General features: G+C 42.5%; 1 protein-coding gene across 4 annotated transcripts in view; it reads left to right on the top strand.

Annotated features, from left to right (window-relative positions):
* WDR59 (WD repeat domain 59) overlaps nucleotides 1–20,893 on the top strand; it is a 76,167-nt gene that overhangs the window by 9,047 nt on the left and 46,227 nt on the right. For all 4 annotated transcript variants that reach the window (XR_012509229.1, XR_006719315.2, XM_074370435.1 and 1 more), the window contains exons 3-9: nucleotides 3,074–3,209; nucleotides 6,877–6,962; nucleotides 8,024–8,104; nucleotides 10,261–10,298; nucleotides 12,365–12,453; nucleotides 15,406–15,522; nucleotides 19,859–19,936. Coding sequence is in view for 2 of the 4 variants with exons in the window: in XM_074370435.1 (XP_074226536.1) it covers nucleotides 3,074–3,209; nucleotides 6,877–6,962; nucleotides 8,024–8,104; nucleotides 10,261–10,298; nucleotides 12,365–12,453; nucleotides 15,406–15,522; nucleotides 19,859–19,936 (625 nt within the window). In the remaining 2 variants the exon portion in view is untranslated. The remainder of the gene's footprint in view (nucleotides 1–3,073; nucleotides 3,210–6,876; nucleotides 6,963–8,023; nucleotides 8,105–10,260; nucleotides 10,299–12,364; nucleotides 12,454–15,405; nucleotides 15,523–19,858; nucleotides 19,937–20,893) is intronic.

Here is a 20,893-nt window from a genome sequence, read left to right on the forward strand (position 1 = left end):
AAATCTACCACCCCATCCCACTCACCAGAAGCAACCACTTGAGACTCTTTTAGCTATTTCTTTTGGATTGTCTCTATTTTTCCAAGCAGTATACTAACTGTATGGCTATATCTTGATTTATCCATTGTATGTATTCAAATTGACTTCTTACAATAGAAGATGAGGATTTAGCTCTTTTACTTTGGTCTGTGGGCCCCTTACAAACGTACCAGACCTCTCCTCTCCTTCCAGTACAGTTATATAACAATTGTTGGGTTGAATCAGTATCCGGGGTTCTTTTTCTCAGAGTTACTGTTGAGAGGTTCAACGTCATTCTGATTCTGGACTCTGTGTGTATGACCTATTTTTCCTCCGGAGAAATCCTATCTTTGTACCTAGTGCTATCTTTACCTCTAGTGTGTGTGAAATTTTCACCATGACTGCTTTGGTATGTGTCTTTTTTCATTCATTGTGCTGGGTTGGCACTTAGAGGGACCCTCCTCCCCATTTTGACATTATTGCCTGTTTTATTTAAACAAATAGAAAAATAACATATACTCGGCATCATGTAGCCATATTAACAACCCATAAAACATTCTCAGGTGCCCTGGAATGACGGTGTCTCAAATGTTAGACCTCAGCATTCACTAATGTGATATCGTTGGTAGTGTTCTGGGAGATAATGGGGTTCTGTAACTGGGAATCATGCAGTATTTCCTGATTTGGTGTGTTCTCAGATATGTATACATTCATATTATTTTTCAACATGATCTTGAAGTTCACCATTCCATTTTCTTATATTGAGCTTTAAAATATATGTAGTAAGGTCTATGCTCAAGTGAACAGCTCAAATGAATTTACAAATATATACACCCATGGGATAACCCTTCAGATTAAGGTACAGAATAATTTTTAGCACCTTGGAAGGCTCTTTCAGTATGGAAACCCGTGTCTTTTAGTCTGGAGAAATTTTCCTGTGTTATGTCTTTTATAACTCCTCCCTCTATTTCTTCTTTTTCTTTCTGGAACTCCACTTAGTCCATGTTGGGTATCCTATATGGATTCTCTTCTGGTCTTTTGGTCTTTTTTGTCTTTTTGTTTTGCATTCTGGGAGCTTTCTTCAACTTTTAGCTTCCAACCTTTCTATCAGATTTTAAAATTCCAACTATTATTTTAATTTCCAAGAACTCTTTCTTGTTCTCTGTTCTTTACATTATCTTCTTTTATTCTTGGAGAATAATAAATCTAGGTTTTCTTTCCTTTGTGCTCCCATTCCCTTTTTCTTTCTTTTGGTTATGTTGGTCTCTGTCTTTCAGGTTTCCTCTGGTAACTGAGCTCACAGGCTCTCTGTTAATATTAAAGAGAGACTGGAATCTCTGTTTATGTGTGATAGTCGGGTCCACAGTAGGGAGATTAGGTGGGAACCAGGCCCTTTTGTTGGAGTGTGCCCAGCTGTCATTATCTCCAGTGCTTTGTTGTTGTTACTTGTTTATTTGCTTTTATTCTTTCCTGGGCTAGTCAGTTCCTCCTGAGAAGAATCCTCCTGTCACGAGTCACTGTCTAAAGACTGAAAGCCTTGTGTTGTGAGTGCTGAACAGGGGAAGAGGCCTGAGGGTCTCACACTCCACTTCCTGCTGTGTTTGGGGCACAGCACCTCACACTCACCTCTGCTGTGCCTCTTGTCCTCGGAAGTCATCTCACTTCCCCTTGCCTGTGACTGAAGCCTCCAATTCCTGCCATCCTGGATTCTGCAGTGGGAATCAGCTCCCTCTGCAGGCACTTGGGTGCTGACTGTCCTTCCTCTAGATCAGTTACCATTCATCCTTCTCATTTTCTTTGTTTTTGTGGGCTTCAGTCTTTTATGCTTTCACTCTTTGTTTCGTGGGTCTCCGATGGGGAATGAAGACAAACACGTTTGTTCAATCAGGCATGTTTATCCTGAAGTGCCCACCTGCTGTTCCATGTTTGCTCTGTACTGTCTCTGAGCTCCCTTTTGATACATACCCCATACATGTACTGCTTAGCCTTTTCCCTGTTTTTGTTCTGAAGAGAAGATGCCGGTGTGCCTGCCACAGGATCAGGTGATCCCTTAGGAGGTCAGAGGTTTTCAATCTTTGTTCTGTACCAGCTTTCTTGGAAGTTCCAGAAGCAATGTGAATTTGTGTCTTACCTGTGCTTTCCTTTTCCCTTAATCCATCCCTCCTGGGGTTTCTGCCAGAATTCTACATGCTATTTTTACTTTCCACTTCCTGTCTCTTCTGAGCAGGGGCAATTAATCTTTTTCTTCATTAGTGAGCCCACCCATCCTCGTTGATACTCAGGGGCTTGGAGTGCTCCCCGACAGCTGATGGCTGCTGAGAGGTTGATTCACCTTCCAAGCATTTTTCACTTAAAACAGAAGGAAAAGAGGTGAACAAAGGGCATCCCTGTTTTCATATCCTTTATATTGATTGGCACCTTGAATACTATTGGCAGTTAATTTTTTAATGAGTATTATTTTTTGGTTACTGTTTCCCCTTCTGACAGTTTTAATTTAGTTTCCTTCACCAGGTAGTCAGCTTGCATGGGAATTTGAGATTTTCTTCAGAATATTTAGCTAAGTGATAGGTGATGGGTTTAATTTTACACACATGAGTTGGATACAGAGCCCTGTGCCTAGCGATGAGGGACATACCCCGAACACTCAGTTGGTTTGGGACAAGAGCCTTTACATTGGTAGTTCTGCTGTGAAGATATGTACTATAGTCAAAATGCAGACTGTGTGGCAGGTTAAATGTGAAAGCAGCTAGGGGACTGGAAAAGCCTGGGAGGGGGCAGGGCTGGGGCTGAATCTGGTGGGAGGAGGTTGGACTTCCCTGGATATGGGAGGGAAGCTCGTGTCCAGAGGCAGACTCTCACAGGGGTGCGGCTCCGATTCCCCACCAGCCACCTTGAGTTACTCTCGCCATGGGTATGCCTTTCTGAGTCGATAAACGTCATGTACATCTAGGGGTTTTTGGAGCACTGCTTGCGAACCGTATGTAATTCCAAATGTGCTTTTCTCCCTGAATGCTAATGCTGTTGTATTGCTATAACATTGATGTTGTTTTCCTAGCCGCCGATTCCTATACATCGTCAATCTAGATGCCCCCTTCGAAGGACACCGAAAGATCTCGCGCCAGAGCAAGTGGGACATTGGAGCCGTGCAGTGGAATCCTCATGACAGCTTTGCACACTATTTTGCAGCCTCGGTGAGCTCATTCGAGGAGTACAGGAGAAGGCTTTAAATGTGAGATCTGGGCTGGTAGGTCTGTGTTCTCTGTGTAAAAGAGAACATAACCCTCATTTCTCAGGCAGAAAAGAGGTATCCCTGGTTCTAAAAGGAAGATAGAGGCAAATTAGAGATTTAAATATGTGCAAAGAATTGGGGGTACTGTCGGTATTTCTAAGAATTGAATCCAGATTTTGAAAGAGAAGCAGGTAGATGCCTCCATTTCTGTGTGTGAGAAGAACATGTTTTCATTAGCAGGAATATAACTAGCCAGGGCCTCTGAAAGATGTTTTAAGGAAAGAACTGGTGAGATGGTCTGGTGGGGTACCTTCCTTGCTTTCAGAGGGATCAGAAGATTCCATACACCCTGCCGTTCAAAGGAAGGGATTTTTTTCTTGGTTGAGATTTATTAGACTGGGATTCATTCTCAAAATTTTATGTGTGTGTTTATCTGTGAATTTTTCCAGGGAAAAGATGCATACGTTTTATTAGATTTTTCCAAGGGATTCGTGACAAAAAAGATCTGGTCTGGGTCATCTCTGGTTCTTCTCGCCAGGTTCTCTATCAGTGTTCTGTTCTCCTAGAACAATTAGAGATCTAAACCATTGGCTTTTTTTTTTTTTTTTTTGGCACTGGGCCAGAGGGCACTATTTAGAGGAGCCCTTCTCGTCCTCCAGGGGATGCGAACATTCGAGGCAGTGTCTGGGTCTGTTCTTATCAGGAATGACAGTCTGTGAGAGGAAGGCATCTGACAAAAGAAAGAAGAGCAATGTTGTCAGCTTTAGAAGGAACGAAAATCTGCTCTTCCCCCTCGTTTCCAAAATAGAATCTGACTGTCTGACTTTAACCCGGGACGACGGGGCGGTGGGGTGGGATCTGGTTCTGGGAATGTTCTGAAAGGGTAGGGAAGGGTTGCTCCATTGGATTCCCACTCTCAGCCTCCTCCCTGTGTCTTAGGAAGGACACTCTCTCTGTTGGCTTATATCTCTCGCCCTTGGGCTCCATTGATGGGCTGGTCAAGGGTTTCTCGGCCTTGGCAGTATTGACATGTCAGGCCAGATAATTCTTCATGGCGGGGGCTGTCCTGTGCCTTACAGGAAATGAGCAGTATCCCTGGCCCCTACCCACTAGATCCTGATGGCATCCCCTACCCCCGTCGTGATAACCAAAACTGTCTCTAGACATTGTCAAGTGTCCCCTGGGAAGCAAAATCACCCTTGATTGGGAACCACAGATTTAGGTTGACCCCCTCAGTAGTCAGCCCACGTGGATTAAGACTGCATGTGTTTAAGAGTAGCAAGAAAGAGCCTTATTTTTTTCAGGCAATCATTTAAAGAGGACAATTCAGCGTCGTTTACTACAGTCACAGTGTTACATAATCGCTACCTCTATCTGGTTCCCAAACATTTCTATCATTCCGCAGTAAACCCCCCTGGCATTAAACAGCTTCCTTTCGTCCCCCCCACCCATAGCCCCCGGCCACCTCTAGTCTGTGTTCTGTCACTGTGGATTTAGCTGTTCTGGATATTTCATATAAATGTAGTCAGTACAACACAGGACTTTGGTCTCTGGCTTCTTTATCCGTGTTACAGCATCTGTGAGACCTTCACTCCTTTCTGTGGCTGAATAATATTCCATTGTATGGATACACCGCATTTTGTTTATCTCTTCATCCACCAGTGGACATTTGGGCTGATTGTTGTGAATAGTGCCAATATGAACCTATGTGTACATGGACTTTTTTGAGTACTTGGTTTCAGTTCTTTTGGGTATATACCTAGGAGTGATTGCAGGGCTTTGTGGTAAGTCTGTGTTTAACTTTTTGAGGAAGCATAAAACTGTTTTCTACAATCACTGGACCATTTTGCAGTCCCACCAGCAGTGTACAAGTTTTCTAATTTCTGACATCCTCACTAAAATTTGTTATTTCCTGGCTTTCTCTGTGTGTGTGTGTGTGTGTGTGTGTGTGTGTGTAATTTTAAAATTGTAGCCATCTTACTGGGTGTAAAGTGATATCTCACTGTGGTTTTGATTTGCATTTCCCTAATAACTAATGATACTGAACATCTTTTCATGTGCCTGTTGGCCATTTGTATATCTTTTTTTTGAGAAATGTCTATTTAAGTCCCTTGTCCATTTTTGAATTGGGTTGTTTGTCTTTTTGCTGTTGAGTTTAAGAGTTCTTTCTGGATTCTTGATACTAGACCCTTATCAATGATATGATTTGCAAATGTTTTCTCCAGTTCTGTAGATTGTCTTTTCACTTTCTTAATAATGTCCTTTGACATAGTAAAGTTTTAATTCTGATAAAGTTCAATTTGCTGATATATATATTTTTTCTTTCATTGTCTTTGGTTGGAAGCCAAGCATTTTCAGGAAAAAGAGCTTTGGAATTAGGCAGATCTGAGGTCAAGTCCCTTTTAACACTCCCTATTTTATCTTGAGCACCCACCCAACTTTTGGAGCCTTGGTAGCCTCATCTGTGATATGGGTGATGACACCCAGTGTGCAGTGTGGTGGAAAAGAGCAGAGGGCAGGTTTCTTAAGGTTCCTAGATCACAGAGTGGCACTAGCAGACCCCGGAAATGTCAGGAAATGTTATTATAAGATGAGGGGCTTTTCTTTTCACTCCTATTCCTATTGGAAGCTATTTTGAATTCTAACCTTTTGGCAGGAAGCTTACCTATTTAGAATTGGAAGCTGGCATCTGGCATTTCTGGATAAAAATCTTAGAACTTTATACAACTCTGTCTCTGAGCTAAAATGAAGATCAATCATATATATATATATCAGTTCAGAAATTACTAACTAATAGTAATTAGTCTATTAATAATCTTTATTCACTTTCAGTGTGTTCCATGAACTCATGATATTTAGGGAGCATTTGCTGGCTTGTCGTTTCTTTAAATGAAATGTAGTTTAATTAAAGCTTTTTTTTTTTTTTAACCTTTTTCCTATTCTAATTGTGGTTTCTTCTGGCCTATTTTCCCTGTGTCTTTCTGCTTAACCCTTTAAGAAATTCGTATTTCAAGGACTCTTGTATCACCCTTTCAGTGGTGATTCTGTTTTCTCATGCATGTGTGTTTTTAAACCATGTGTGGTTGATGGATTCCAGGCATTTGATAATGGAAAGGGTGAGCCGAAAACATCCAGTGTGAGGGCAGCTGGGGAGATGGGTATGGGACTTTGGGAGTGGGGAGGTGGTTTCTTGGGCAGTGCCGGGGGGCCGGGTGAGGCTCTGTATCCTGGACCTCAAGTGCTCGGGGGTGTATCTGTAGCCTCATTTCAGCTGTAACTATCCAAGATGGGTTTTCCCTTCTTTCTTTCTTTCTTTTTTTTTGGGGGGGGGGTAGGTAATTAGGTTCATTTTTTAATTAAAAAAAATTTTTAACGGAGGTACTGGAGATTGAATCCAAGATTTCGTGTAGACCGAGTGTGCACTCTACCTCTGAGCAATACTCTCCCCCCGTTTCTTTTTTCTTTTTTTTTCTTTTTTATTTTGGGGCAGGTAATTAGGTTTGTTTGTTTGTTTGTTTGTTTGTTTATTTTTACAGAGATACTGGCGATGGAACCCACAACCTCATGCAGGCTAAGCATGTGCTCTACTGCTGAGCTCTACCCTCCTCTCTTTTCCTGTTTCTTTTCAGAGCAACCAACGAGTCGACCTTTATAAGTGGAAAGATGGCAGTGGGGAAGTTGGCACAACCTTACAAGGCCACACTCGCGTCATCAGGTAGGCACAGTCCTCCACGGCACCCTGGCCTGTCTCGTTTCGTCACAGTCCCTTGGGAAGTAAAACAGAGACAGCTTCCTCCTCCAAGCTTGACCCACTGTGTTGAGTTGGCCCTGAGTGGCTGCTGGATCCTTAACATTCCTGAAGTGATGGCCTTCACCGTGAGGAACCAGCATCCATGTGGCTGTTAACCCTGATCCCAGGAGACACTGAGACAGGTACAGCCCTGTCCAGAGGAGGTGATTAGAGCTAGTTTGCTGCAGAAGAGAATGAAGTTAGCTCGAAGAATCCCCAGCTCCCAGTGTGCAGAGCCTCATAGTACAGAGACCTCAGGGCACAGCCCTTTGGTCTTTGTCCAGCAGCCATGGGGCACCACGTGGGACTCGTGCATTACAGTCTGTTATTCACTCGTGGCCTTCCAGCGGGCTTTTGGAGTGTTCCTTGATCCACCCTTTCCTTGAATCACTCATTCTGGGTGGGGAAAGCTTGACATGGAAGTAGCAGCAGGAAGTGCAGGAGTGGTGAAGCTGGCTGGAGGTAATGGGAAAGGCTAGACCCATGGCCTGTTTTAATTGTGTAGTAAGTACCTTTTAAGGCGTGAGGATGTGGGTCTGGAGGACCAGGGGCCAGCTTCCCCTCCTTGGAATCCAACATGCGGTCTGCCCCTGCTTTAAAGATGTTGGGTTTACTTCAGGTACCTGTGGTTGAGGCTGATTTAAAAAACAATAAATCATGTGTTTTTTATGTGTTTTTTCCTTTGTTTTGTACTAGTTTGCTAATGTGCGCATGTATGCGTGCATTTATGTGTGTATGTGTTTTAAGTTGAAATGCTCCATTTTGGGGGGAGCAGATGATGACTGGGGAAGGACCTGAAAGTTTCCTTCAGCGCTCAGTTAAGTCTTCTTTCCCAAAGAACTTTGGAAATTCCCAGCCTAAACTGTGTTAAGGGGCCCATTAACGATGACTTTCTGAAGCCACTAGAGACGAAATCTGCTGATGCTTTGGAACCGGACTCTGAATTTTTTCTCTTCATGATTGTCCTGTTTACTTCTTGTTTCCAGTGACTTGGACTGGGCAGTGTTTGAGCCAGATCTCCTGGTCACCAGCTCTGTGGACACCTACATCTATATTTGGGATATCAAGTAAGAACAATTGCCAGGCATAACCACTTGGCTGTGGGACAGTCTGGGACCTTTGCCTTAGAGATCAGATGTCTTAATTTGGTTTCCCCTGGATGCAGACCCTGAGACAAGGAGACCTTGTGGATATGTTATTTGGGAGTTGACAGAACTGCTGGTAGGGGGTGGGGAAGGGAGACAGGATTGGAGGATGCATCATCTACCTGGGTACCGCTGTAAACGGGGAGAGCTTCCTCTTACTGGGGGCACTAGATGCTAGTGTAAAGCTCCCTCCTCCAAGCTGTCCCACCCCCCAGAGCTAAGGAAGTAGGGGTACCATCCACTGTCAGTCATTGGCTGAAGGCTGCCGCCAGGGGCCTCAATTCCCTGGGACTTCAGTCCTGTTGCAAAGGTTTGCAAATCAGGCTTCAGGGAAATCCCGTTGGCAAAGAAACACAGGTGCTGGCATTTTGAAGTTAGGCTGAATTTTCCTGAAGTTGTGTGGTATGGAGCAGGGTTTGATGGCCACAGACACGCATGCTGTAGCAGGCAGTGCTCTGAGACAGCCGCTTCGCTCTTTGTGAGGCTTCTCCTCCCCTCTTTATAAAGGGGGCTGAGAGCCACCTCTTAGAGTTACTCTTCATGGAGCAAAGGGTGGAGGAGCACCTGGCCCAGGGCCTGGCATGTCCTAAGTTTGTAGTAAACGTCTCTTCCCTTCTCCCTTTGTAGAGCAAAGTTCCCTTCGCCAAAACCTTTAGAGGTGACTCACTGGAGGGTGTGGCCTGTAGAGTCCCCAGGATGGGATACCCTCTTCTCTGACCAGGGCGCTCTGCTCCCAAATGGTGGTGACTTCGTGATATTTTAACATTGAAAGGTAAACTGTAGGCAGAAGACAAGTCAGGTATTGAGGTGTGACGGATGAGACAGACCAGTGAAAGGGATTCTCAGGGACTAACGGTGTGCACAGCTGACCTCGCCTGCATCACATGTGGGTTAGCACTTCAGAGGTGATGAGTCTAAAAGCAGTCCCAGGGAGAGAGAAAGCACAAAATCCCAGGAAAATGAAAGAGGGGCTCTAACCCCCCCCCAGGGGGGGGAAGGACCCCTCATTTTCACAAAACAGTTGTTTTCCTGATTTAAAGAGTGCAAGACGCTGAACTAACCTGCTTTCTCAGGTTTTCTAAACAATAAGCCAGAGCTACAGAGCCCTCCTGACCCTCAGGTCATTTTACTGTCATTTCTGTCATTTTACCGTTTGTCGTGAACCTTGGAGCCTCCCTCTCCAAAGGAGTTTTTTTTTTTTTTTTTTTTTTTTTAATATTGTGGTAAAAAACCACAAAACAAAATTTACCAACTTAATCATTTGTAAATGTGCAGCTCAGTAGTAAGTATATTCACATTGTTGTGCAGCCAAGCTCTAGGACTTTTTAACCTTTCAGACCTGGAAATCTGTACCCATGAAACAAATCCCCATTTCCCCCTCCTCTTAGCCCCTGTCGGCCACAGTGCTGCTCTCTGTCTTTATGAATTGACTACTCTAGGTACCACGTATAAGTAGAATCATACAGTGTTTGTCCTTTTGTGACTGACTTATTTCACTTAGCATAATGTCCTCAAGGTGCGTTTACGTGCTAGCGTGTGACAGGATTTCCTTCCTTTTTAAGACCTAATAATAATCCATTGCATGTCTAAACCCTAGTTTGTTTATCCGATCATCTGTTGTGGACACTTGGGTTGCTTCCACCTCTTGGCTCTTGGGAACATCCAGAGTGGTTTGTCACTCCACCTTTGTGATGCTGGTGGAAGATTCTTGCAGAATTAGGCCTCCATGACTGTCCCCTTGTCCCACTGGGAGAAATGACACCAGGGAGGGGTTCTTTTGGCTCCCTCCACCTCCGTGTCATAGTCACCCAGCCCATGCTGAATCATGTTACTTGTTCCCTGGGGATATGATGGTATGATCTAAAATTCAGACAGCCTCAATTGCAGTGGCTGAGAAAGTTCATCCCTCTGGAAGGAGACGGGCTCCTCTTTATACTTCTTTTTAAAGCCCTTATGATCCCACTGAAGTCTAAGAACTGGCTGAAAGGAAAGTGAGGATGTGCGAGCAGAGGGTGAAAAGCACCAGGTTGGGTGGTGGCAGGTGAATGGGCACTTGATTTCTGACTTTTGCGTTTCAGGGACACAAGGAAGCCCAGTGTCGCACTGTCTGCTGTAGGTGAGTGTCTACTCCCCCTTCCTCCCCGCCCCGGTCCTTGTCCCATTCCTTCCACGGCTTCCACACACTGACTGCCCTGGGCCCCGTCCATGGCTGTGTGCACCTGTAAGTCCTGCATCACAAGGGTCTTGCTTCCGCGGCTCTCAGAAGTTAGAGTCTGGACTGTAGCATGTGGTCAGGGACTTATTTCAGAATTCAAGGGTAGGAGCCACACTGGTTTCTTTTTAAACTTTTTATTGTGGAAAATTTCAAAAGTTGGTAAGGCTAGAAGATGTATTGCCTTGAGTTCATCCTCCAGCTTAAACAGTTGTCAGCGTACAGCCAGTCTTCTTTCACCCGCTATCCCCCCCACCCCCATCCCCTTTGGGATTATTTTGAAGTAAATCCCAGGTATCTTGCCATTTCATCAAGAAGTATTTCAGCAAATATTTTTTACAAGAGAAGAATTCTTTAAAAAAAAAAAATCATTAGCATACCTGAAAGTATTAACAGTAGTTCTTTAATATCATCAAGTATTTAAGCAGTATTCAAATTTTCCCAGTAGTCTCAGTAGTAGTTGTTTGTTTGTTTTTAACAAATTATTTGAAGCAGAATCCAAAGTCTGTATTTCTAAGTGGTTAATATATTTCTCATCTCTTTTAGTCAGTAGCTTTCTTCTCCCTCCCTTTGGTTGGTTTGTTTTTCTTTTCCTGCAGTTTATTTGTTGAAGAAACCAGGTTGCTTGTCCTGTGGCTTCCGCACAATCTAGTTTATGCTGATTGTGTCCCAGGGTGTCATTTAATATGGACATACTGAAACTTTGAAATTCCTTTCTGATCTCTCTGTTTTCATCCCTCAATTGGAATGAACTATTATTGCAGTTCTGCACTGGGGCTGTTAACAGGGGCCTCCTAAGTAATACAGCGCCTTCCTCCAACTTCAGGGGTCTCCACCATCTGTTCTTAGATGACTTAAGATGCCCTGTGTCTCGAGGAAAAAACACAACTAACAAATAAGCAAACAAATACCCTCACCAAAACTTAAGCAAGGATAAAATGTGAGCCTTAACTCTATTTTCTGTTAGATTCTAAGTCCTTGCTTTAGCTCTCACACTCTCTAGACTTCTTGGATTAAGTTATTCTCCAAAGCCCTGGATCTACTATGGTGTCCCCAGTAATACACACCCACCTAAAGGGAGAGGTCTCCAAGCAGAATTGTCATGTGTTGTCTGAGCAAGACAGGAAGAGGAAGGACAGCCATGGTGCTCTGGTTTTAACTTAATTAACTTGATTATTTTTAAGAATCAGCTAGAAGTGCTGATATGTCCCAATTTTCCACCTGTCTCAGCCCCTTCTGGCATCTTACAGTACACCTCCTCTCTTACGTAGCTCTTTTGTCATTGTAGTTACCTCCTGCATTGGTAGAGGACTGAGTTCACATGATGCCGGGAGTGTTCCCTTTCCCCGCCTCCACACAGGGCTAGTGGCCGTGTCTAACTGCTGATGGGGAGTCGAAAGTGGGCGATGCGGGGGGTGCATGTAACTTTCTGAGGGCAGAATTGGGCAACACTGGGGCTTATGCTTCAACTGAGCTTCAGCTGGAGGCTATATTTTTCCAAGACTATCCCTCAAAAAGCAACAACAGCAAGCAAACCAACAAAGCCAAAGTGGGAAGGGGCAGGCTTGGGGCTGAGGCTCCTCTGATGGGGAGCACAAGCTCGGTGATGGAGATGATGAAGAGCCAGGCTGTGTGATGAGTCAATTACCAACCAGCAGAGCCCTGCTGAATGGCTGCTCTGTAAGAAAGCACATTGCCCTGCTGATTCTGCTCGGAGGGAATCTGAAGATTTTTTTCCCTTAGTGAGATTAGTTCCTCAATTAGGTGACTCTGATCCTGTTCCCTTGTGTTAATTCATTTATTTCTTGGCTTCATTTTCCTTTAATGGTGGAGCTGATGCAGTCATAGAAACTTGAAGAGTTCTGCTCTTATTCATCCGGAACTCATTATCCAGCTCCCCTGGATAAGCTCCACTCTGGTTTCAAAGGCGTGGAGGGCAACAGCTTTCTTCCCTCAATTTTTCTTTGCAGCGGGTGCCTCACAGGTCAAATGGAATAAAAAAAATGCTAATTGCCTTGCCACCAGCCATGATGGGGATGTACGGATTTGGGACAAGCGGGTAAGTAAACTCTTTTCTCTTCCCAGGGGCTGTGAAGAGAATGTTATGAGTGGCAGGACCTATCTTGAGCATCCAGGTTTCCCTGGACAGCATGATTCATTGCCCTGTTAAGATCCTAGTACCAGATGATACTTGCTTCCTGATCAAATTGGTGTTGGAGGAAGTTAGCAGAGTGAGGTATTATGATCAGTGGTTAAGAAAATGAACTTGGCCTGACCTAAGTTAGAGTCCTGTTTTGCTGCCTCCTGGTTATAATATCAGGTGAGCCACATACTTTTCCAAGCCTCAGTTTCCTTATCTTCAGAATAAAGGTAATAATAATGAGTATATCACTGAGGAGGTCAAGCTGGTGGGACGAGGCACTATTCTAGAGTGTTTGGCAAGCTTCTTACCACTGCCTCAGATTGCAAAGTGAAACCTCCTTGTTCCAGGACCTATACCGTGCAGAATTAAATCACTGAGACGGGATACTCAGCATGCTTAAATCCTCCCTTGAACTCCTGCTGTGCCTTCAGCCTCAAAAGAGCCTGCAGATCATATATTCTCCCTGCAGCAGCCCACTTAACTGTCAGGCATGAAGGAGGTGCAGGGTCCTGGGCTGCTGCTGTGATGGAAAGTCTGTCGGAAGTTTGGTGTGTTGGCATTGGTGAGAATAATGATGCAGGAAAAGGGCCTCCCCCATATCTAACTCCCAGATGATTGGCTAAGAATGCTTAATTCACAGAGCCGTCAACTTCTGTAAGATCTGGGGCGTAAATTCTGCTTTCTGTCCTGTGAAACCTGAGGCTAGAGATCCTGCCTCTGGGGAGGATGTACTGGTAGTTTTCCTGAAACTTGTCCAGGGGCTGTCCTAACTCAGATGCTGACCGTAAAGTCTCAGCATCACTTCCGGTGCCCTTCCCCTCCTAGCAAGGAATAAGGTCATATAGCTGGAGAGGAGAAGGAAGTGATGTAGAGATTGGGAGGCTGCTAGATTGGGTGCCTGGACCTGCTGGGAAAGGGGTGTGCTGGCCCAAGCCCTCTGCCTGAGGTAGCACGTACATGACAAGGTGATTTTATAAGTAGAGGTTGGATAGGTGCATCTTCTGTGTGTTAGTTTTCTCTCTGTCCCTTTAGTCTGGTAATAGCCATTCTTAGTCCCCTTTTATTTCTTAAATTGGCAGTTGGTTATATTCATTTTGTCACTGGCATAGCATTTAAAGATAGTAAATGGTATAAATAAAATATTTGGTTAATTTGTAGTACATGCGTATTTGCTTCAGATTGTTTTCAAAGCCATAGGCAAAATTAACAACTTGGTATTTAGCCATGAACTCTCTGTTAGTACGTGTTTTCCGAAACAGTAGCTCTGTTCCTTATAGAAATATACTACAGAACTGTTCCTTTCTATTCTTCTGATTGGTCCGCTAGTAACCCTGACTTCCCTCAGCAAGCCTTTTATCTATTTTATTTAATGGGGTTTTACTTTTTGGGGGGGTGTGGTGGGTGGGTGGCTATTAATACTTAGGAATTCTGCTCAAATGGATTGTAAAACTTGTTGGTCATAGCTTTACTTCCCTGACACTTTGTAGTGTCAAAGCAGCACTGTTGAAAGCAAGCATCACAGGCTTAAAAGTGTACAATATCAGTGGTAATGTTGAATTTTCACTGAAACTGGTGGATGACTAATAGTACTAACCTTACAAAGTGTTTATTATGTACAGGCATCGTTCTAAGAACTTTATGTGTATTGATTCAGTTCTCTCTATAACTAGCCTTTAAAGTAGGTACTATTATTACCCCCATTTTGCAGCTGAGTAAACTGAGGTGTAGTTTATTGCCAGGATTTAAACTCAGGGAGGTGGGTTCTGGAGATGGCACCCTTAACCTCATAGACCAATGCTGATTATAGAAACTAATACATGCTCTTTGTAGAAAATATAGAAGAGAAAATAAAAATCATTCATGGTCCTGTTACTCAGAGATGAGTGTTAACATTTTAGTGTTTTCTTGTCCTTTTTTAATCATAGTTTATCATATGCATAGTTATGCATACTTTTTTCATTCAACATTACAACAAATGCATTTCCTTCATGTTATAAACTCTTCCTAAGTATAACTTTTAGTGGCTACATCATATTGTATCAGATAGCTGTACAATAATTGGTTCTAACATTAATTATTCCCCGCTTATTATTTATGTTGTTTCTAGTTTTCTAGGGTTCCAAATAACACCAAGATAAACATCTTTTATACCTAAAGCTTTTTGTGAATTTAGGATATTCCCTTAAGAAAGGAAAATTTTAAATCTCTTGACAAAAATTGTCAAAATTTTTCCCCCCAAAGGTTGTACTATTTTCTGTGTACACCAGCAGGGACAAATGCAGCCTCACAGCATTGAATATTATTTACAAATATCTTCTAATTTGATCACTTAAAAAATCTTTTAATGTTTTAATTTATTTCTGAGGTTTCCTTCTGACTTTGTTTTATATATGCTTATTAATCATGTATTGTTTGCTTTTGTGATGTGTGTTCATTCTCTTTTGGGGTCTTAGGGCTCGATCACTTTTAAGATTGGTGGTTTTACCCTCACGATTGGGGTTGGGTCTGTTGGGATGTCACAGCCCCTCTGTGGGTGATTGTGAGGAAGGGGAGCAGGAACTGCAGCCCACGCTACTGAAGGGGAAAAGCACACTACTTTGGGTCCTTCATTAAAGCCACGCAGGGGTTTGGAGCGGAAGAAGATTAGGCTCACAGTCCCGTATACAGAGCAGGTGTGAAGACCTGGATCAGTCTCCTGTCGTCGTCGTTTTGTTTGTTTTAAACAAAACAATGTGGAGTTTCTTAATAATAGAGATGGTCTCTGGTGGCATTTTTGCGTCCCCTCTCAGCACCCGGCAGACTGTTCTAGTAGACTGTTCTAGCGAGTTCTTTCTCAGTTGACAACACTCAGTGCTGATTCTGTTGCAGAAACCCAGTACAGCAGTGGAATATCTAGCAGCCCACCTCTCCAAAATCCATGGCCTGGACTGGCACCCAGACAGCGAGCACATCCTTGCTACCTCCAGTCAAGACAACTCTGTCAAGGTGAGTGGCGCCCCTGGGGCAATTGGAGGTGTGTGTTTGGGAGACATCAGGGATGTCTGAGCACTTTCTCCAGAAGGAAAGCTGCAGTAGGTTGGCATAGCATGTGTTTCAGGAGTGCATGTGCTTCTGGGAGGCATCAGGGATGTCTGAGCACTTTCTCCAGAAGGAAAGCTGCAGTAGGTTGGCATAGCGTGTGTTTCAGGAGTGCATGTGCTTCTTGGAGAGCTGGGCAAGTAAACCTGCTATGTACACCAGCCGGAGTGACATAGTACCTCATATCTGATGCGGCTCCTGGAATTTGTTCGGAGAATTTTCTTCTTTCTCATTGTGAAAAAAAGTCAGAGACAAAAGCATTTAGAAAAGAGAAAAAATTTACTTGCTAAGAAGTTGCCAGGAAATCACATTTCAAAAGGACTGGCTCATCAAAATAACAACACAACAGATACACAAGGAAAGGAGAAAAACCCACACAATTGTTAAGGTTACCAAGTTGACCATTAGTCTGGGGTGGAAAAACAGCCATTTTCTCACATGATTATCAAATCTGCAAAAGTCATGACGTCTTCAGTCATTAGCATTGCACAAGTCAGGGATGGAGTTGTTTTATTAGAGATTCTTTAACTCACAGGAAAGGCTCAAGGATTTATGTGTGTCAGTGACCCTATTATTTTTGGTTTATCTCAGAGTGCAGTGTTTCTCGTTCGTTTTTCCTCTCTGACTGTGGGATGTGATATGTACCCTTGTTCAAAAGGACACAGGGCAGAGTTAGCCATGCCCCACAGTTCCCCCTTGTGGTCAGATCTCTGCCTGGAACGACTGAGATTTGACCACAGAAGTTTGCTTAGCGATTTTGTGATTCAGCTTCAGCAGTTTTAGGCTTTGTTTTATTTACACAGGCGTGTATGTCTTTTTTGGTATGGTTAGCAAAGCTAGAATCATACCCTGAGACTTAAAAAGTTAACTTCTGTCTTGAGGTTTGTAATTCCCTTGGGGTTGTAATTTACTTTTATGTGCCCAAAGTGGGTTTTCTTTGGTTTGTTTGTTTTGAATTTAAATTTTTGTTCCTATACCCAGATCAGCTTGTTTCCTAAGTTCGGGAACCAGAAACCATCCGATTCACCTCCTCCTCTTTCTTTGAGGTCCCCAAGTTTGTCAGTATTCAGTGATACCTTTACTACCCTTGAGGCTGGGATTCCATGGATAATAAAGGGGGTAATCGGGCAGTTTCCACATGTGAAATGCAGCCCTTGTTCCTTACTGGTGGGCTTAGCTTATGAATTAAATGAGATGTTGATGTGGTATTTGATTTATTCTACTATATCCTGATAGGAAGGAAGATAGTTTTTATTGAACATTTATAAATAACGTAATTGTAAAAAGTGAAGCAATTTAGGGGCACTTTGCATAACAGTTATTCTTTGTTTTTAGTAATTTGTAATTTGTTGATAAGGGCCAGTGCATGCTGTTTTTTCCTACATAATCATTTTCTTAACTTTACCTGAGCATTTATTAGCTTGTAATTTATAGTAATGATTTTTATTCTATTTTTATTTTGTGAATTCTAAGGGGTCAGCTGAAGCAAGCAAGATCCCATTGAATGAGTTTCACTTCATTTTGTAGATTGTAAACTGTAAAACTTTTTCTTCATTTTCATATTCTTTTTCATCAAAGTTTATTACAAGATATTGAACATAGTTCCCTGTGCTATACAGCAGAAACTTTTTTAAAAATCTATTTTTATATATAGTGGCTAACATTTGTAAATCTCAAACTCCCAAATTTTTCCCTTAAAACTGTTGAATTGAAGGTTAGAACTGGATCAGGAAGAAGAAAAGGATTTTTCTTCGATGGCCATTAAAAATAGAACATGAGGTGGGTAGGGTATAGCTCAGTGGTAGAGCACATGCTTAGCATGCATGAGGTCATGAGTTCAATCCCCAGTATCTCCATTAAAAAAAAAACCAAACACTAATAATAAATAAATAAATAGACCTAATGACTCCCCCCTGAAAATAAATAAATAAAAAATTAATTAAAAAAATAGAACATGAACCACAATGAAATTAGTTCATATCATTTTGGATAATCCATTGTTTTCTTCCTGATCTTGGGTTAAACAGTCTATTTTGCAAAATTCCCATCTTCTGGACTGAGTTCTAGAAACCCAGCCCTGGTCCCTGGGTACATTCTGACATGTCCCTGGTACAAGGTCAACCATACTGAGAAACCTGTGCCCGCAAGACTGTTCCCTGTGATGTCAGCAGTCCGGAATCTGATTCTTCATCGAGGCTCTTCTGAATATTTCTTCAGGAAACTTTTTTCTGATCCCTAGCTAGGAGCAGGGGCCTTTGGCAGTGGTAAGAGGAAAGCACAGGTCACCTGTGATAGGAGGTGGCATGGCTGTGGTTAGCTTATTACAATAACCAGCTTGATCAAATTGAAACAGAATTGAAGTCCTCCATTAATGTATAATATGTAATCTTTTCCTAGGACTCCATCGATTGCCTTCAGAATAAGAATGTGTTATGAACAGTGAGGACTTTTCCCAGGGTCCTCTAATTTATCCCATAAATTAGATATTATAATTGTCACCAACTGATGAGCATATTTAAATCTAGAAACAAAATCTTTTTTTTAAGGATTAATTTTATTAATAGTTATCATGCTAGTCTTTCTAAATGAGCAGGAATATGCTTTTGTCCAACCTGTAAATAATTGCTGAGTAATAATATTTTACCCTGAAGGGAGGTGGAACCTCTCTTTTATTTGCTAGTTTTTCACATATGGTGGACCTGATAACAAGGAGACATACACAGAGTGTTGAGCTAATTAGAAATATGGAGAATGCCAAGCATACCTAACTATTTCTAGTTTCCCTTTTTTTAATAAGTTGAGGGAGCAAGTTACAGTTTACACCGTGGTGATGTGGGAAACCCAAAAGCAGTGTAGATAGAAATGACATCTGAACAACTTTATTACTTTGAATATGGGACTTGAATTTGGCAAAAAAAGTTGTCAGAAGAAACAAGAATTGCCTGGTACTCTTTGTAGTCACACCCTCCCAGCCCCTGACTCCTGGCCAACACACTGATCCGTTCTCCGCTATTATTTTGTCTTTATGACAGTGTCATTGAAATGGAATCGTGCAGAATGTAACTTTTCAAGGTTGGCTTCTTTCACTCAGCTCATCTTAATACCTTTAAGATTCCCCTAGGTTGTTTTAAGAATACAATAGTTCATATACTTTTTTTACTGCTGAATAGAAATCCACTCTATGGATATGCTACAGTTCATTATCTGTTGACCTCCAGAAGGAGATTTCTGCTGTTTCCAGTTTTTGGTGATCACGAATAGAGCTTCTATAAACATTTCTGTATTGATTTTTTTTTTTTTCTGTCAGAGGAACTTTTCAGTTTTCTAGGACAAATATGTGAGAGGGGGTTCACTGGGTCACATGATACGTGTGCATTTCACTTTTTCAGAAACTGCCAAACTCTTTTCTGAAGTGGGTCCTGTCACCTATTTTTGATAATAATTCCTTAATACCTGATTGTTCAGAGTTTCATTCTTGGCCCTCCTGCCTTTGGGGTCTGCAGTTTCCTGCTTTCAAGGTTTCCTGCGGTTTCATGCTTGAGCTCTGAGTGTACTTGTCTTTTTGTTAAAAGCACATGCGTCTCCAATTCCCAGGTTTTGTCTGGCTCTCCTGTGTCTTCTCTGCTACTCCAGGTTCCCCACCTTCCTTGTCAAGGGGGTGAAAAAGTGTGGACGTGAGTGGTTGGGCCCTGAGTAGTCACACAACCACCTTTTTGCTGCACAATCTTGGGCAAGTTATATCATTTAGTAACGTGGCTTCTACATTTGAAAAAGAGATTCCTAGCAGCGTTATGTAGTGGTTGTAAGCATTAACCGGTATGAAGCTCTGAACACTAAACATCTGTCTGAAATGCAGTCAGTGTCAGTACTTTTTAGCTATTGTTATTAGTTATTCCACTCTATGTGGTGGAAAGTGACACAGGATGAAAACTTGTCACTTCACCTTTCAGCTGTGAAGGTGGTTTAATAGTCAGGCTGACCGTGATCTGCCCTGAGGGCTGGTTCTCATGAAGTCTATTTTTCTCCAGTAGTGTTTAGTTTATAAGCGGGACAGGGTCGTTTTCTCTGTTTCTGTGTCACAGGAGCGTGCCCATGGGGGCTGACTGCAATGTGCTGTTGAATGTGTCTTTAGAGGACGGAAAGCAAGGAGTTTGAAGGCTATGCTTATTTCAATGGGTGAGTTTTTTTTTTTTTTTTTTTAATGACATTTATTTCACAAATTATCCTGCTTTCTTTCTTCCAGTTCTGGGATTACCGCCAGCCTCGGAAATATCTCAATATTCTCCCTTGCCAGGTGCCTGTCTGGAAAGCCAGATACACTGTGAGTGAGACACCCTGCCTCTTGCTCAGAAACCTTATCTCGGTGTCCTGAACGAGGGGCCAGGAACATTTTCTCTGATTTTCTTTGTGAGGCAGTTTTCTCTTTCTTTGTTGGTTTAGGGGGATGGGGCACAGGTGATAATGATGGTGTAAAAGTTGTTATCTGTTTAAAAATTTGCCCTTGGAAGGTTGTATGAGAATCTGTACTACAAATGCTACACTGGGGTGTAGCTCAAGTGATAGAGTGCAAATAAATAAATAAATAAATAAATAAATAAATAAATAAATAAATAAATATATATATATTACCCCCCCCCCCAAATAAACAAAAATTTAGAAATGCTAGACTGGCTGGGCAGGGAGCTCGGCAGTGTGACTATTGGTGGTCACTGACAGCAGGGGAGGAGAGGGAGGAAGGGTTGAGAGGCTGGAGGTCAATGGATTATGCTGGAAAGGACTCTGGCTTTAGATTCAGAAGACCTGGGTTTTAGGCCCAGCAATGCCATTTCATTTCTTCCCCAGCTTTATTGAGATGTAATTGACATCTAACATGGTGTAAGTTCAAGGTCTACAACATGTTGACATATTACAATGATATGTTGCCAGACAGTTACCACTGTAACACTTGCTAACACTTCCATCATGTCACAAGATTACCATTTCTTTTCTGCAATGAGAACATTTAGAATCTACCATCTTGCACCTTTCAGCTATATCATTCAGTACTCTTAACCATCATCGCCAGGCTGCAGATCAGATCCCCAGAGCTTATTCGTCTTACAGCTAGAAATTTGTACCCTTTGACCAACATCTCCCCGTTTCTCCCACTCCTCAGCCCCACCATTCTACTGTCTCTCTGAGTTGAGCTTTTTAGATTCCACATATAAATGATACACAATATTTGCCTTTGTCTGACTTATTTCACTTAGCATGATGCCCACAAGGTCCATCCATGTTG

Source organism: Camelus bactrianus, chromosome 9, assembly GCF_048773025.1.
Source record: "Camelus bactrianus isolate YW-2024 breed Bactrian camel chromosome 9, ASM4877302v1, whole genome shotgun sequence".
In the NCBI taxonomy this organism is placed as follows: Eukaryota; Metazoa; Chordata; class Mammalia; order Artiodactyla; family Camelidae; genus Camelus; species Camelus bactrianus.